This window comes from Tribolium castaneum, chromosome 10, assembly GCF_031307605.1.
Source record: "Tribolium castaneum strain GA2 chromosome 10, icTriCast1.1, whole genome shotgun sequence".
NCBI classification, from domain to species: Eukaryota; Metazoa; Arthropoda; class Insecta; order Coleoptera; family Tenebrionidae; genus Tribolium; species Tribolium castaneum.
The window spans coordinates 3392497-3407326 of NC_087403.1; the positions used below are offsets into that span (position 1 = coordinate 3392497).

A 14830-nucleotide genomic window follows, 5' to 3' on the forward strand; every position below is an offset into this window, starting at 1 on the left:
TTTTACAAAAAATTTATTTAAAAAATTACACCGATACTCTGTATATTTCTATTATATAATAAAGATAAAAACAAACTACAACCTTGTGTTGGACGGATTTATGATTTATGATGTAAAAGCACAGAAAATTTGAACACGTCATTAGAAAAAATATTGCTAAAGTATTACATTTGATACAGGTACGTTTTACATAATGCAATCCTGTTAAGGCACAAGTTCAGAAGCCTCAAACGTCGGAATGATATAAAAATGATGGCCTTTTGACGAAGTAAACAAAATAAAACATAACAAAAACTGGACTCATGTTGTTAGTAGATAATGAAGCAGACATGCGATGACGATTGTTATTGTAAATGGTTTTAAATCCTCACAAGCACTTCGGTAATATGCAAGTGGACCTGCAAAACAATCACATAAGCGTGCAAGACTAAGCGAAGCCGTCCAAGTGAACGAATCAATTATTACTATTGCTAAACCCACCCATTCGGAACTTGACTTCGGGGGAGCTCATGCGGCCGTCGCCGCCGTTCGAGTATGCGAGCACACGCATTCTGTAGGTTTTGCCAGGCTGTAGGTTATTAACGTAGGCTTCTAATTTGCCACCGAATGGTTTTATAGTGTCATTCGCGGTGCTTATGTCTTGATCGAATTCCCATACACGAATCTGCAAATCGCTGAGTCAGACAAGCAAAACAACATACACCGTACCTTGTAGCCTTTGAGCGGCTCTTCCTCCAACGATGGTTGGACGTACCGCCACACCACTTTGACCGTCGATGGATTGATGCCATAGACATGAACCGACGACGGTGGTTTTTGTGGCGCCTTTCGGAACGTACGTTCTACACAAACAATTAGCAAAAAATCACGGAAGAGGGGGGAAATATTTACCGATGAAACGTTCACTCTCGGGGCCTTCACCGGCCGAGTTGTAGGCCATAACTTTGACGAAGTAGTACGTGTCGGGTTGCAAACCGACGATAAGGGCCCACGGCCGTGTCGTACGCGACAAATAATAGACACTTTCCTCCTCCTTGGTGCCCTTCTTCCAGTACTTGATCTATAATTTGCGCTAACTATGGAACAAATCTCGGCGATTTTGGTTTACTTACACGATGTCCGATGAGTTTGCCTCTGACTTTCTCCCTCGTCTGGTCAATTGGTACCCAACTGACATTAAGCGCCGTCGAGTTGAACGATCTAGCAACGACCAGTTGTGGCGCAACTTGCGGCATGTCCTCGGCAGAGTATATAACATGTTCTGGACTGATCGGCCCAGGACCTATCTGATTAATAGCTTGCACTTTAACAATGTATTCCGTGTAGTAGTACTGTGGCGGTATGTGCACTACCGCCATTCCCGTGTTCCCGAACTCCTTCAATTCCTGAGTCTGGAATTCGACTTCTTGGTCCTTCCGCTTCCAGAATATCCTGTAGTAAATGCCAGGACCGTTCTGCTCGTCTGGCTTGAGTGGCGACCACGTGATGGTCAAATCGCCAATCTTGCCGCCTCCACCGCCAATGTTATATGGGGCGATGTAGGGACGGTCCGGCGGCGTCGAATGCCGGGGGCTGGGGGCTGACGGGGGCCCCATCCCCCAGGAGTTCCAAGCGGCTATGCGAAACTCGTAAGTGGACCAAGGAGTCAAGGCAGTGTCAATCAGACTCTCCTTCTGGCCGGTGTATCTGTCAATCTCCCGCACATCAACAATGTAACTAATGTTGACCCAGGTCTGGTTCCAGTTCGTGCGACCACTGACGGTGTAACCCCGGATTTGGGAGCCGTGAGTGGCACCATCGGTCCATTGCAGCGTGAACGAGCTCTTCTGAATGGACACGGTGACGCCACCTGGCGGACCAGGAGGCCCCTCGACCACGACCACCGACCGAGATGAGATTTTACCAACGGTTGATTTTATAGTACACTCGTATTCCCCAGCGTCGGTAAACGTGGCATTTGTCACGGAAAGAAACCCACCATCGATTCGCTAAATTCCGCAATTGAGGACGCAATACACAGGTTACAGCTACTCACCAAACGATAATTCATGTTTTTGATGTCGATGTCGCGGATTTTAATGCCATTATGGCTCCAAACGTACGCAATGTCTAACATTTCCTCAGTCTCGGCGAGACATCGTAAGTCGAAGTAACGGCCGACCGTCGTCACAATTTTCGGAGTCAAGCTTTCAATCAAACGCGGGCCCCCTAAACCATCATTGCCATCAGCCGTACTACTGTACTAAACTTACGTAAAACGATCAAGCGTCCCTTCGATTCGTCCACTCCGAACTGATTAGATGCCCTGCACGTGTACTGCCCCTCGTCATCGCGGGACACCGAACTGATAACCAAATTACCGTTCTCTAAAATTCTTCGATGCCCCCCCGAACCTTTAATTGTGTTAGTCGTTTGGCAACAGAGGGCACGCTATCTCACCTAAAACATTCCCGTCTTTCTTCCACACGAACTCGGGCCTTGGGGCCGCCTCTGGGTTACATTTTATAGTCACACTGCCCCCTTCAGCGGCGTAAGTTTCCGCTTCGAGGGGGTGTTTCTTAAAAGTGGGTCTGAAAGCTAAAACGCGCAGCTGCGCGGATGAGTATTTTGTCTTGAGCGAGTTTGTCGCTCGGCACTGATACATTCCAGGATCGCGTTCTTGGTCCAGGTACCTTATCGTCAATACGTTGTCTTGGATTCGGATTCGGTCGCGTTCTTCGGGTTCCATATAACCCATGACTGGAAATATATTGGAGTCAAACGCGTTTTGTGAACAGTGATAGATGTACCTAGCTGCCGTCCGTTTTTCCACCACGTGTAGTTAACATCAGGGATTCCGAACGCCTCACAAGTCCAAACTAACTCGCTTTTACTATCGGCGTGTCTGTCAGCCAATGGAATAGTGAAGTTAGGTTCGGCTGAAAATTTTCGGTTATTTTAACCACGTCAATTCCTACCACCGCAAACCTTGTATATTTAAAATAAGGCTATTTTCGGTGCTAGCTCTGTCGTTATAAGCCCGGCAAACATACTCTCCCTGATCCTCCACCTGCACATGAGGGATTGTCAACACCCTGTTGAAACTAGACAAGACGGCAGATCGTGGCAAAGGTGCCCCGCGTCTTGTCCAGTTGTAGCTAGGGACAGGACTAAAAAAAAACGTAGATTAAATCAATCAATCACAACGGGAAAACTTACTATCCAAACGCCATACACTCTAGACGTACTTCCTTCCCCGCAATGGGCGCGTCGGGGAAAGCTTTGGGGAAATTATTCGGAAACTTGAGTTGTTGGTAATGGGCTGTAACAACCACAATTAACCACAAGGCGCCAAACGGCTCAAAACTCACAATGAGGGTTGACCATCAGTGGGAAAAAGGGGCCGTTCCGGCCCGAATCGGAAAACTCCGACTGGACACTACAACTGTAGTTGGCTTTATCTATAGTTTCTAGCGCCGAAAAGTACAAGGCGCCGTCATACGATACGAAAACGCGCCGGTCTTCCTCGACAAAGTTCGGGAAGTAGTCACGTGACCACGAGTAGCGAACCGAAGGGAAGTGGTTCGGGGGATCGCAGTATATGGCCTTCCCCCAGTTTTTGTCGCCCGACTCGGGGGAGCGTTTCAGGACGAATTCTTTGATAAAACCGAAATTGAGTTGTACGCTTTCGGAAATGATAGTTCCGAATTTGTTAGAAGCCTTGCAGTGGTATGTCGCATGGTCACGTTTCTCCTCCGGTTCGTGGATTATCAACATCCCGCCACTGATTGTGTAGCGGGGGTCACTCAAGGGGTCTATTCGACGGGCGACGAGTTTGTCGATTTCGTAGTCTTCGCGGAACCACTCGTATGTCGGGGTGGGGAAACCACCGGCTAAACAACTATACAACAAATAGGAAACAAAATCACAAAAAAACGCAGTAATACCTCAGACTGATATCGTTATATAGCATTTTTTTCGAGCTATCGAACGTGGCGTCGACTGGTTGTTTGATGAAATAGGGGCCCCTCGGGATCTGTTCGGGGTTGGTGATTTCGACACCATAGGTATAAGTCCTGTCGTCTCCGACTAGTCGTTGAATACTTCTAATATCAGCTTCGCATATAAATAAGAGGTGCTCATCGCCTTTCACGGGCTGGAAGCCCCAATGCATCAGCTCGACAGAAAAGTTATACGCGAGGTGGTCTTTTCCGTAGGGTTCCGCGACCGGCAAAAACGCATTTTCCATATTCACTAATTGGGAACCGTCAACATTGGTCCAATAGTTCGCTGAGTGTTGGTACGTCCCTATATACCACCTCCTGTGTTGAGGGTCCAAAGCGTTCAACTGATTGATCAAGAAGCCATGTTCTTCCGTACTACCAATTGAGACTAGATCTGACCTGCCATCTTCCGGAGAGTAGGCCTACAACCCCGCCTTAAAGCCCAATTCCCTACTCAAAATAAGCTTAATACTTCACATATCCGTCTTGCCTCCTCATAGGGCCTTAACGGCGACCTAATAAACCTATAGCACGACTGATACAACCTAACCCAGTGTTCTGGGCACTTCAAATCGTAGAAAATATCGTTATTGAGGCCGTCATTACTGTAAATTCTTGGAATATTTGGCTGCGGATTGTACTGGGGGTCCTGGTTGTACAAGGGCCCTTGAGGGGGCTGCTGATATTGTGGCCCCTGTTGGGCGTAAGGTACATTTTGGTCGTAAACTGAGTTTTGTGCATTGTACGGTCGCCCAGCATTGTCATATTGGGGTCCTTGTGCATAAACCGGGAGTGCAAGGCACCCGAGAAGACACAGCAAGAACATAATACCTAAAAATGCCTTTTGTAATTCCCTGTTCGGTTAAAATTAATGGGAGTGGCAGGTGGCTGTGGACGATGTAACCTCAGCTTGTGTTTTTAATTTAAATAAACGCGCCTGTTTTTTTCTAATAACTGATAAGGGATGGCACTTACCAACTCATAAAATCCGAATCATAGAAAAGAGATAATAAAGATAACAAAAACCAGGAGAACCGTTTTAGAATTGAATCACTCACTCTAAACAGTCATCTTTAGAGAGAGACGGAACGAATACATTCGTAAACACGCAGGGTCGCCAACGTGTGAAAGACGGTGAGGTTGTTTAAAATTGGCGGTGGGTGGCGCAAAGTGGTTGGGAGACTGCAATTTTGCTTTAATGCCATTTTTATGCTTGTTTTATGATGACTGTCGCATAATTACCGATTATGTCATGAGTATGTAATTGGCAAATTTGAGTTCATGGGTTGGTCATACTTTTACGCCTTCCATATGCCATCTTACTCACTGGGTCATTATCAGATTAGAAGATTTTTGTATTTATAGACGAAAGGTCACTCTAACATATAATAAAATTATCGGACAAAGCGAATACATAAATTTTCCTAATCAAACTTTCCTAAAATCAGGAAACGAGAGGTCAAATACTCCAAACAAAAAATTGTTTATTACAATTAGATTTATTACTATTATTACTAGGCAAGGTTCTGTATAAAAACATTTTAGTTGAAATTTGTAAGTTGTAATTGTAAGATCTCCACTTTTCCGCAATAACGTCTGAAAAATCCATTTAATCGGCAATCATGTGAGTAATACCTTTAAATCACCGTACTCTGTTATGTTATTGGCAATCATAAAGGCAAAGCCAGCCAAATATACCTATTAGTTCCCGACAAAAACCATTAAGATATCATAATACTTCCATTTAAGTCTCAAAGACATAAATTTCTATGATTATTTGACGTTTCATATTATATTGTCGCTGCTTTTGCTATTTAAGTAAAACGTTCCATCTGTGTCACGAATCAACTAGGCCATGATTTCTTATCACCAATGTCAGGAATGATAAGACGGAAGTGCATCGGCCCACTGGGATGCAAAATTGATACCGCGTATTCCGAGCGGTATAGGTTTTCAAATGAACCATGAATTACTCTTCGTTAAAATTTATTGCTTTATTATTTGCACTGTAAACAATGATGTTTACTAAAACGGTACTTCATTTATGTGCATTTACCGTAATACAAAAACTAGACGGTATTTATCTGATCGGAATTATCTTTTATCAAAAGCGGAGTCAAAAGCTCATTTTCTGCTACAACTATATCAAAGTGTTATGACCTCTTTGACGTTCAAAACATGTCTTGAAGATTTTCTTGTTAACTACGGACGTGATAAGGGAACAAATTATTTTATTCCTACTGTATTCTGTGTTGTATGACCTACGAAACTTATCGCATAATATATGTAAATAAGCAGCTATTATAGAAACACTCAATTGTTAAAATAAGAAAATCAGATGGCAATGAAGCTTTGATTTGTTTTATTTTTATCTCTTCGGGAATCTGTACACGGAATATTTGCTTAGCAAATTATGGCGAAGAGCGCTCAAAAGTTTCCCATCATCTTTTTTAATTATATTTTTAATCCTTGTCATTATTATGATGTCATTTTTTCTATATACTACCACTCATCTATTGTCTTTGACATGTAACGCCAACCGTTACACGATTTTTTATAGAAAATTAATAGCAAACTCATTTGCAAATTTATTATATATGTATTAGAACACCTGGCAACTAGATCTGCATGCACAATGCACTTTGAAATAATGATTTCGCTGGAATAGCATATGCGAGATAGCTTTTCGGACCAAGTAGTCGGCTAAATATTTACCGAGTAAATAGGGACTTTGGTACTAAGAGCAAAGTAAAATCGGCATTACGGCTCTGTTATGTAAATAGTCTCGTTTAATATGCACACCAGTTCTTTTAGTTGTTGGATGGTACTTGCCATGGATACATTAAACGTTTTTGACTTTTTGGACAGAATAGTAAAACTGATTAAAGAGGAACACATTCTAAATCCCCAGGAAGCTAATAAAGTCATTGAATATGTAGATCCCCACGATTTGAAGGTAAGTCGCTTTGAATTTATTACATTGTTTGTTTATAATTAATTTTGAAAGAACAAAATTGATTTATCCTTGGCGGCTCCGTGCGCGAATTTGGAAGAGCTTGAAGCGGTTTGCAGAGATATAATAAAATACAGCATTAAAACAAATAGTGCGAAATTTCATAACCAGCTCTACGGGGGCACGGATCTGTACGGTCTTGGTGCAACCTGGCTCGCTGAATCACTGAATACCAATCAGCACACGTTCGAAGTCGCCCCCGTGTTCTCCCTAGTCGAGTTAGAACTCTTAGAGGAAGTTAAAAAATTGCTCGGCTATACGCAGGGCGATGGGATTTTTTCCCCAGGCGGTAGCATATCAAATATGTACGGGATGGTCCTCGCCCGCTACAAAAAATTCCCCGAGACCAAAACAAAGGGCCTCCATGGCTTACCAGTCCTGGTCGCCTTTACCTCGGAAGAAGCAAGTCATTTTGTACAATTAGGCGACAGTGGTTAAAAAACTATTTCAGGGACATTATTCTCTCCAAAAGAGCGCGCAGTGGCTGGGTCTAGGCACCGATAATTTGGTTAAGATTAAAACCGATAATTTCGGACGGATGATTGCCGAGGAGCTCGAAAAGGCAATCATCTCGAGGAAGGCGCAGGGCCACGTCCCGTTTTTTGTCAACGCTACTGCAGGGACCACGGTCGTGGGCGCGATTGACCCTTTAGATAAGATAGCCGATATTTGCGAAAGGCACCAGCTTTGGCTCCACATCGACGTAATAAATAAGCGCTGTCTGGGCCCGGCTCAAATTTGAATTTGTTTTAGGCTTGTTATGGAGGCACTCTTTTACTTTCTAAAAATTTTAAAGAACGGCTGGAGGCATCGCACAGGTGAGCGTAAAATTGTATTAGTCACTGATTTTTTGCTTCGCATTTTTATTAGATCGGACTCGTTTGCTTGGAACCCACACAAAATGTTAGGTGCTCCATTGCAATGCTCAATATTTATAACAAGACATAACGTAGGCTGGAAATATTTCATTGTACTTATATTAACGGTGCTATTTTTAGAATATTCTTCATGAATGTAATTCAGCTTCAGCTGTCTATTTATTCCAGCAAGATAAGTTTTACGATGTCTCGTACGATACGGGGGATAAGAGCATACAGTGCGGCCGCAAAGTACGTACCACCCAAAATTTTGCAAAATTTACGCACTAGTTCTAGGTTGACGGTTTCAAATTATGGGTAATGTGGAAAGCTCGTGGCAAAGCGGGGTTCGCAAGCCTTGTGGATAATGCCATCGACTGTGCTAAGTAACTGGCATAGGCCGAATCGGCGCAAATTAATGTTTGTTTCAGTTATTTTAGGTCAAAAATTTCGAATTTGGAGGGTTTTAGACTGGTTCAGGATGAGTTCGAGACCACGGCTGTTTGCTTTTGGTACATTCCTCGTAGCATGCGCTCCGGGAAAGAAGACGCCGAATGGTGGAAAAAAATGAACAATGTAAGCGGTGACGTTTTAAAAAACAAATCCGACAGTCGTTTGCAGGTGGCTCCCGCAATTAAAGAAAAATTAGTGAAGAGTGGCAAACTGATGATAGGTTATTCGCCTTTGGTTCATCGAGGTTTCTGCAATTTTTTTCGCATGATTACCACTTGTCATCCCGTTCCGACTTATTCGGACATGGACTACGTCATCGAGCAAATAAAACAAATTGGGGAAGTTATGTAATTTTTCTTTAATAAATACATGAGTCGTAAAAAGTGTTTAATTTAATCGGCAGTGAAGTGTCGCTAATGAGCCTAAACCTATTAATGATACAATGCCGCAGACGTAAGAGAGCACATCTTCGTAGAAGTGTGGGCACATTTCCTTCGGCGTACATTGGCTGCAATAAAAAACGCTATAACTGGATTTAAAAGTTTGAAAAAGTCATACAGGTTCTGCACGAGAAGAACGACACCGCCTGATATTAATTTATCCGTAAATGTTACTGTGCAGTAGATAGAGATAGCCGGTTCAAAAACCACCTCCACCTCCCTCTACTGCGCATGTGTGAAAATTGTGTCAGTCAGCCGCAGACGCAAGCGCGTAATCGCAGCTCGCTGGCCTGCGACCAGCTGGTCAGCCGGCCTGCGGCCGACTGACGCCATTTGTGATGATGCAAATATATTTATGTAGTATAATAATAATAATAATAATAATAATCGTCGCCATCTTGGAAGTTTGAAAGTCGGCGGCGGTCATTTTTGTTTAATGGTAAATTGGCGCCAAATTTAAATTATTTCAAAATTAATATTTGAAATTAGTCGGCCATGTTTGTTTGTTAAAAAAAATGGCGCCAAAATTTTAATTTATTTAAAAATTAATATTGGGTGTAATGTTGGTAGCGCCGATGTCGTCACAAATTCCGCCTAAATTCTCACGTTAGATGGCGCCACGGTCTGCAAACTTTTCGCTAGATGGCGCTGCCGTCAGCGCAGCCGTCAATCAAAGATGGCGCTGGCCTCCATTTTTTTTTTTTAAACACACCCCCCGCCCGTTTGCGAATATGCAACCAAGAAAACAAGTAGTAGTAGTAGTAGTAGCTTTTTGGGGTTGTGAAATTTTTGGTTTTTGGGGTTGTGAAATTTTGAATATATGATTTTTGAAATGTGCAATTTTGAATACATGAAGTATATATACAATACATGCTGTATTGAGTTAAGCAAAATATCAGAAAATCATCGCGCTTGTCACTAATAACTAATAAAGGAAAGTCATTATTTTATCGATAAGGAAAAAAAACCTAGTATATGTAGTTTTTTATTTTTGTAATGTTGTTTGCCTAACTTGTCTGTTGCGCACCAAGTTTATTTTGTTATTTGTTTAAAATATAATGCAAAAAAAGTTGTTGTTGTTGTTGTTCCTTCCATGGGGAGTCGAACCTCAGGTAGGTAGAGTGGATAGTGCTGTCTATTTTGGAAACCTGAAACAAATTCACATAAGCTATTTGGTTAATGGATAATAATAAAAACAATAAATTACTTTAATTGTTTATTACATCTAAATATAAGTACATACATACATACATATTATAATACATAAACATTATAATACAATAACTACAATACAAATTAAATATTATTCCTGAGTTTGAGGAAGAATATTTTTATGACCCCAAGATAATGTTCTACCTTCAGAATTGTTTAAGATGTAACGTTTATCATCTTTGAAAGATAAAGCAATTTTTTTCTTTAATTCTGTGTAAATGTTATGAAGCTTCGAACGAAAGATATTCATTTCTTTAATAATTTCAGTGTTTGGAACAGTAACTGCGTTTTGGTAGTCAATTTTATGTAATTCACTTGTAATTACATTGTGTTTAATACCCTTAGCTTTTTTAGATAATTCACCTTCAACATCCACACAATATGCTTTAGCACCTGTTCCTAAAAATTCTGATATTACACGTCCTTTATATTCATCTTTCATCTTCCCGATGACAGAAGACGATACAGGTATTCCATGAATATTTTCTGCTTTATAATTTGAAGTATCAAAACGCTCTATATTAGATTTAATATCATCATAAATATTTTCACAAAAAATTTCAATTACTAAACTATCAGTATCGGTATACAAAAGCGTTGCATTGTTACCGTATTTAAGTTTTATGAAATTATAATAAAAATCATACATAATAGTTTTACTGATATCTAGAATAGTAAAACCTACATACAGAGGTTTATTGTAGAAAACTTTTTCGTTCTCTAATTGAATAGCTACAAAATTTGGTGTAAAGATAGATGAATTTTTAAAATTTGGTCGTGCAATTAAACTTTCAGCACCTGGTTTTCTACCTATATTATTCCATGATGTTACCAATTTCACGTTTACTCTTTTATCAATTGATTCCATGGTTTTACCAAAAACTGAATTATTCATTAATTTAAATACATCTTTTTCTAACGCGTTTTTTGATTTGTTACGCATTTCTGTATTTAAATCAATATATGTTTTCAACCATGGTGATTGATTAAAACTTAAAACACGGTGAATATTAATTAATTTTAAACCACCTTGTATAGCTTGTCTTAAATTTCGATAATGTAAAACATAGTGTACTTTATTGTTCAAGGTTGCGCAAAGTTTCTCAGTTTTACTAGAGGGAGGAATAAATTTTTCAGGACAAAATGGTAAATCGTTGTGAAGATTATGTAATTCAGAAGGATATTCTAAATCAACTTCGAATATATAACCTACATCAGCGTTATCTGTCAAATTGAGAATTAGGTTATCATTGAATTCATTAGGATCTTCCCATCGAAAACCGCTATAAGGTAAATATTCAGACATTGCTGCTCCATACAAGTTGGTTGCATCAAGGTACATTATAAAAGAAGTTGGTTTAGAAGGATCATGATTTGATAAAAACTTATTATTTGCTACTGCTTTACGTTTTGAACATTGACAAAGTCCTCCTCTAATAGATTTTCGAAAGAAATGTACCATGTCTATATCAGTTAACAATTCGAATTTAATTCCAGTCATTTTTAACATAGCATCCCAGCCTAATGAAGGTGCTGTTAAGTAATGAGCTGGATCTAGTTCATAAATTTTGAGACAAACCTTTCTGAAATTTTCAAAAATGTCTGTTAGTAACAAAACATCAGACTTTAAATAAATGTCGGAATAATCACCTAACGTTTTGCAATCAAATAGATTCCAGACTTCCTGTGCTCGCTCATAATCATGTTCACTGATATCAGTTTTATTAAGATTATCATAAAATTGTTGAATCAATGGTAAACTGGTATCATCTAACTTATTAAAACAATCCAAATATGAATATGGAAAAACACCTTTTTGTCTTATCAAATTAAATTGGTTATCGTCCGGAAAGTGTTTCCGAATGGTTAGACATTCATTAGAAGTTAAAGTCTGAGATAATTTATCTAATGAAAAAGAAAGGAAACGGAACGAATCTACGAATCTAAGCGTTATAAAAATATTGTCAACTGTATTTGTAGTCGTGTTCATGACCTTATCAACTAAAATTTTTTTTGAAAATGTAATATACTTTTCTTTAGTTTGAGCAATGCAATTAATGATGGTCTTTTCTGTTGCTAAAGCTTTAATAAATAAATGACTATCATAATTAGTTAAATTATGACAAAAAACAGGGATATATTTTGGAATCTTATAATTTAAATTACAAATAGAATGTGCAGGTCCTAAAAATTCACCTGTTAAGTGACAATGATTACGAACTCTATCACAATTTAGACTTCCGTAATCTGTTTTGAAAGGTTCTTTACATAAATGACAATGGGTAGATATTTGAAAAACCAATTCATCTAACGGAGTCATTTCAAGTGGTACGATATGTTTGAGGTGATCGTGATAAAGTCTATTTACATCATCTTGCAACCATTTCACAAAAATTTTAGGAGCATCTTTTCCTCGATAAGTCCGATAAATTGATAAATTATCATTATATGCACATTTTATGTAATATCCGAAACTATATGGTTCATGTAAATGTGTAACAATTGTACGGATATTATCGGCTGAATTATCATTGCGTAAAGGTTTTAAAATAGATTCAAAATCGAAATAAAATACAAAAGGAACTTTAAGAGATTTATCAAAATTTTGAAATGTTAATTCATTACCAGGCACTTCTTTACCAAATTTATTTATAATCAGATCAGAAGTTGGTAATGTAGTGACAACTTCATTACAAGCATACTTACGATGTTTAACTAATTTTTGTTCACTCGAAAAAAATAATAGACAACCGTTACATATAAATTTAGCATGATTATGTTTGGAAAGTTGTGAACTTATTAATCGAGAAATGTTGCTTATCAGACAGTAATGTTTGATCATTCTTTCATCGTCTACGATAAGTAATAAATTTACATGAATGTCTCGTTTCTTAGAAGTTAAATAAAAGGGACCTATAATATCTGATACCCATTTACCTTTTTCATGATCAAAACGCTGCTCTGTTCCATAGACATTTACACTAATATTATTAAGTGCTTCAAATTTAAAAATATCAGTTAATTTAACCGGAAATGAAATATCTGTAAAATCTAATTCCTCTTCAAACTCACGATAAGCATCAACTCGATGTCGATTAACATTTACTTCAGTTGAATGAAGGTGTGCCAAAACAGACCATTTGAAACATTCATTATCATCATTATGAATATTGATAACCGCTCTCCGCTTCGCTATGTCCTTCGGTAATGGTATATATGTTGATGCACGTAGTGGATTGAATTTGTTGATATTAAGTTCCAAAAACAAAATTTCCATTAAAATCCAACCTAAAAAATTTAATACAATAATATGTTTATAAATAAAATTGATATTACTTACCACTATCTTTTTCCAAGAATTCACTCATTTTGTTTTTTATGACGCCACATATTTCTTCCAGTTCTACCTTAATATTTGTCGATATTGAAATGATGATATTTTTAGTGTTGAATGATTTGATTTCGATAATGTCTTTAGAAGGTAAAATATATTTAGCAAAAAGTTCGAAATTAATTTTAAGTTGGTTAAATTCTCTCAGTTTTCTAGTTATTAAAGTGATAAGTTTATCTTGATTTCTTTCAAAAAAATTGCACACTTCCAAGTCATCTAGTTGTGAATTTTTCAATCGGTATGAGGTAATTCTTGATTTGAAGGCAACTTGATATTCTTCAACGAAATCATCATCATCATTAATTTTGGCGGAGATGACACTTTTATGTTTTAAAGAACGTAAATGGTTTAATCTGGATCCTCTGTAGTGACTATTGCATATTTCACAAAATTGATGAAATGAACATGATGGAGCGTTAGTAGTAACTTCTAAAAACAAAAACAAGTTATAATAATAATAATATAAAGAATATTTACAAAAATACCTTGTAAAGGTGTTCTAGTTGTCAGGCGGGCTTTTTTAGGAGTCATATCATCCGAATCCATTGAACACAATGATGAATTTGTAATATGACGCCTATAGTTATCAAATCTCGTAAATGACGTTTTACATCCGGTGCAAGTGAGTTTAGATAATTTATCACCTTAAAAATGCTCTTAATTAAAACAATTTCTATAACGTAAAATGTATTTACTTACTATGTTTTTTTACATGACGTGTTAAAGCATCTTTGCGAGTAAACTTGTTATCGCATTGAGAGCACTTGAACATGATTACTTTCATACACGGACAGTCGAAGTAGAAATGAATTAATCATTGATGCGATATGATTTTATATTCCATAAACTTTGCAACCGGATATTGTGGTTCCTTACGTAAAAATTCAAAAAATTCAAAATATAACTGATAAAAATTTAACGTTTTTAAGGAAAAAAACGTTAGACAGGAAATATGATAACAAAAATAATCAGAATGAATATTATTTTTTATTAGACATAAAACAAACTACATACTTAAACTAACAAAGTCATACACCTAAATAAATTTTTAATTGCAGTTTTTAAGCCAAACCTAACGCTATGAACATCATAAAAACGATCCAACATGTACAAACAATTCCAAACATTGCTAAAAAGGTAGGAACATGATTAAAACAATTTTTTATTGAAACTACATCATGATCATTAAGTATAAGTCTCTTCCAGTCAGTATCAATATAATTACTATTGGTAAAAACTAGTCTTAATTTAAAATATATTACAGAGTTTGCTATAGAAACATTTTCATATTTAAATATTTCTATTGCAGTATTGCTCAAATAACCCAGATTCATCTTCTTCCATTGGTAATCAACATCGTTGAAAAATAAACTTTTCCAGAGAGGAGACCATCTTGTGTTGTTAGGACTTTCACTAGTGAAGACGATGTACATATCTACAACATCTAACGGTTTTTGCACGTACAACACATTTTGTATAAG

At 38.0% G+C, this 14830-nt stretch overlaps 3 protein-coding genes and 1 long non-coding RNA gene across 12 annotated transcripts in view; 1 reads left to right on the top strand and 3 right to left on the bottom strand.

Moving 5' to 3' along the window:
• Cont (Contactin) lies at positions 1–5114 on the bottom strand. 2 transcript variants are annotated; one of them, XM_064359307.1, is made up of 15 exons: positions 4959–5114; positions 4456–4814; positions 3927–4405; positions 3351–3880; positions 3199–3301; positions 2968–3149; positions 2790–2918; positions 2440–2739; positions 2253–2393; positions 2036–2208; positions 1113–1988; positions 892–1060; positions 709–842; positions 481–664; positions 1–398 (listed from the first exon to the last, which is right to left on the bottom strand). In XM_064359307.1, exons 2-15 carry the CDS (start codon positions 4807–4809, stop codon positions 301–303), a joined length of 3852 nt encoding a protein of 1283 aa, XP_064215377.1. In that variant the 5' UTR covers positions 4810–4814; positions 4959–5114; the 3' UTR covers positions 1–300. The 2 variants fall into 2 exon arrangements, with proteins under 2 accessions (XP_064215377.1, XP_064215376.1); XM_064359306.1 differs by having other exon boundaries at positions 466–664.
• Positions 5003–8689, top strand: LOC655768 (uncharacterized protein). 5 transcript variants are annotated; one of them, XM_962330.4, is made up of 10 exons: positions 5003–5117; positions 6798–6939; positions 6991–7398; positions 7448–7699; positions 7750–7814; positions 7867–7945; positions 7995–8105; positions 8151–8239; positions 8285–8429; positions 8475–8689. In XM_962330.4, exons 2-10 carry the CDS (start codon positions 6805–6807, stop codon positions 8655–8657), a joined length of 1467 nt encoding a protein of 488 aa, XP_967423.2. In that variant the 5' UTR covers positions 5003–5117; positions 6798–6804; the 3' UTR covers positions 8658–8689. The 5 variants fall into 5 exon arrangements, with proteins under 5 accessions (XP_967423.2, XP_064215379.1, XP_064215378.1 ...); XM_064359309.1 differs by having other exon boundaries at positions 5052–5139; XM_064359308.1 differs by lacking the exon at positions 5003–5117 and adding an exon at positions 5259–5607 and having other exon boundaries at positions 6789–6939.
• Tc-re (major facilitator superfamily domain-containing protein 12-like) overlaps positions 8646–14830 on the bottom strand; it is a 22375-nt gene continuing 16190 nt past the window's right edge. For 2 of the 3 annotated variants that reach the window (XM_064359191.1, XM_008195166.3), the window contains exons 10-11: positions 8865–8919; positions 8646–8814 (exon numbers count right to left, since the gene is read on the bottom strand). In XM_064359191.1, coding sequence (XP_064215261.1) covers positions 8694–8814; positions 8865–8919 — 176 coding nt within the window. In that variant the 3' untranslated portion in view covers positions 8646–8693. Of the gene's footprint in view, positions 8815–8864; positions 8926–14830 lie in introns of all 3 variants that reach the window. The other variant, NM_001293618.1, reaches the window with a different exon arrangement.
• The window catches only part of LOC135267229 (uncharacterized), a 6666-nt gene continuing 1554 nt past the window's right edge, over positions 9719–14830 (bottom strand). Inside the window, exons 1-5 of one of the 2 annotated variants that reach the window (XR_010335603.1) lie at positions 14049–14338; positions 13835–13993; positions 13299–13778; positions 13065–13246; positions 9719–9894 (exon numbers count right to left, since the gene is read on the bottom strand). This is a non-coding gene — a long non-coding RNA (uncharacterized LOC135267229). Of the gene's footprint in view, positions 13247–13298; positions 13779–13834; positions 13994–14048; positions 14785–14830 lie in introns of those variants that run through there. The other variant, XR_010335602.1, reaches the window with a different exon arrangement.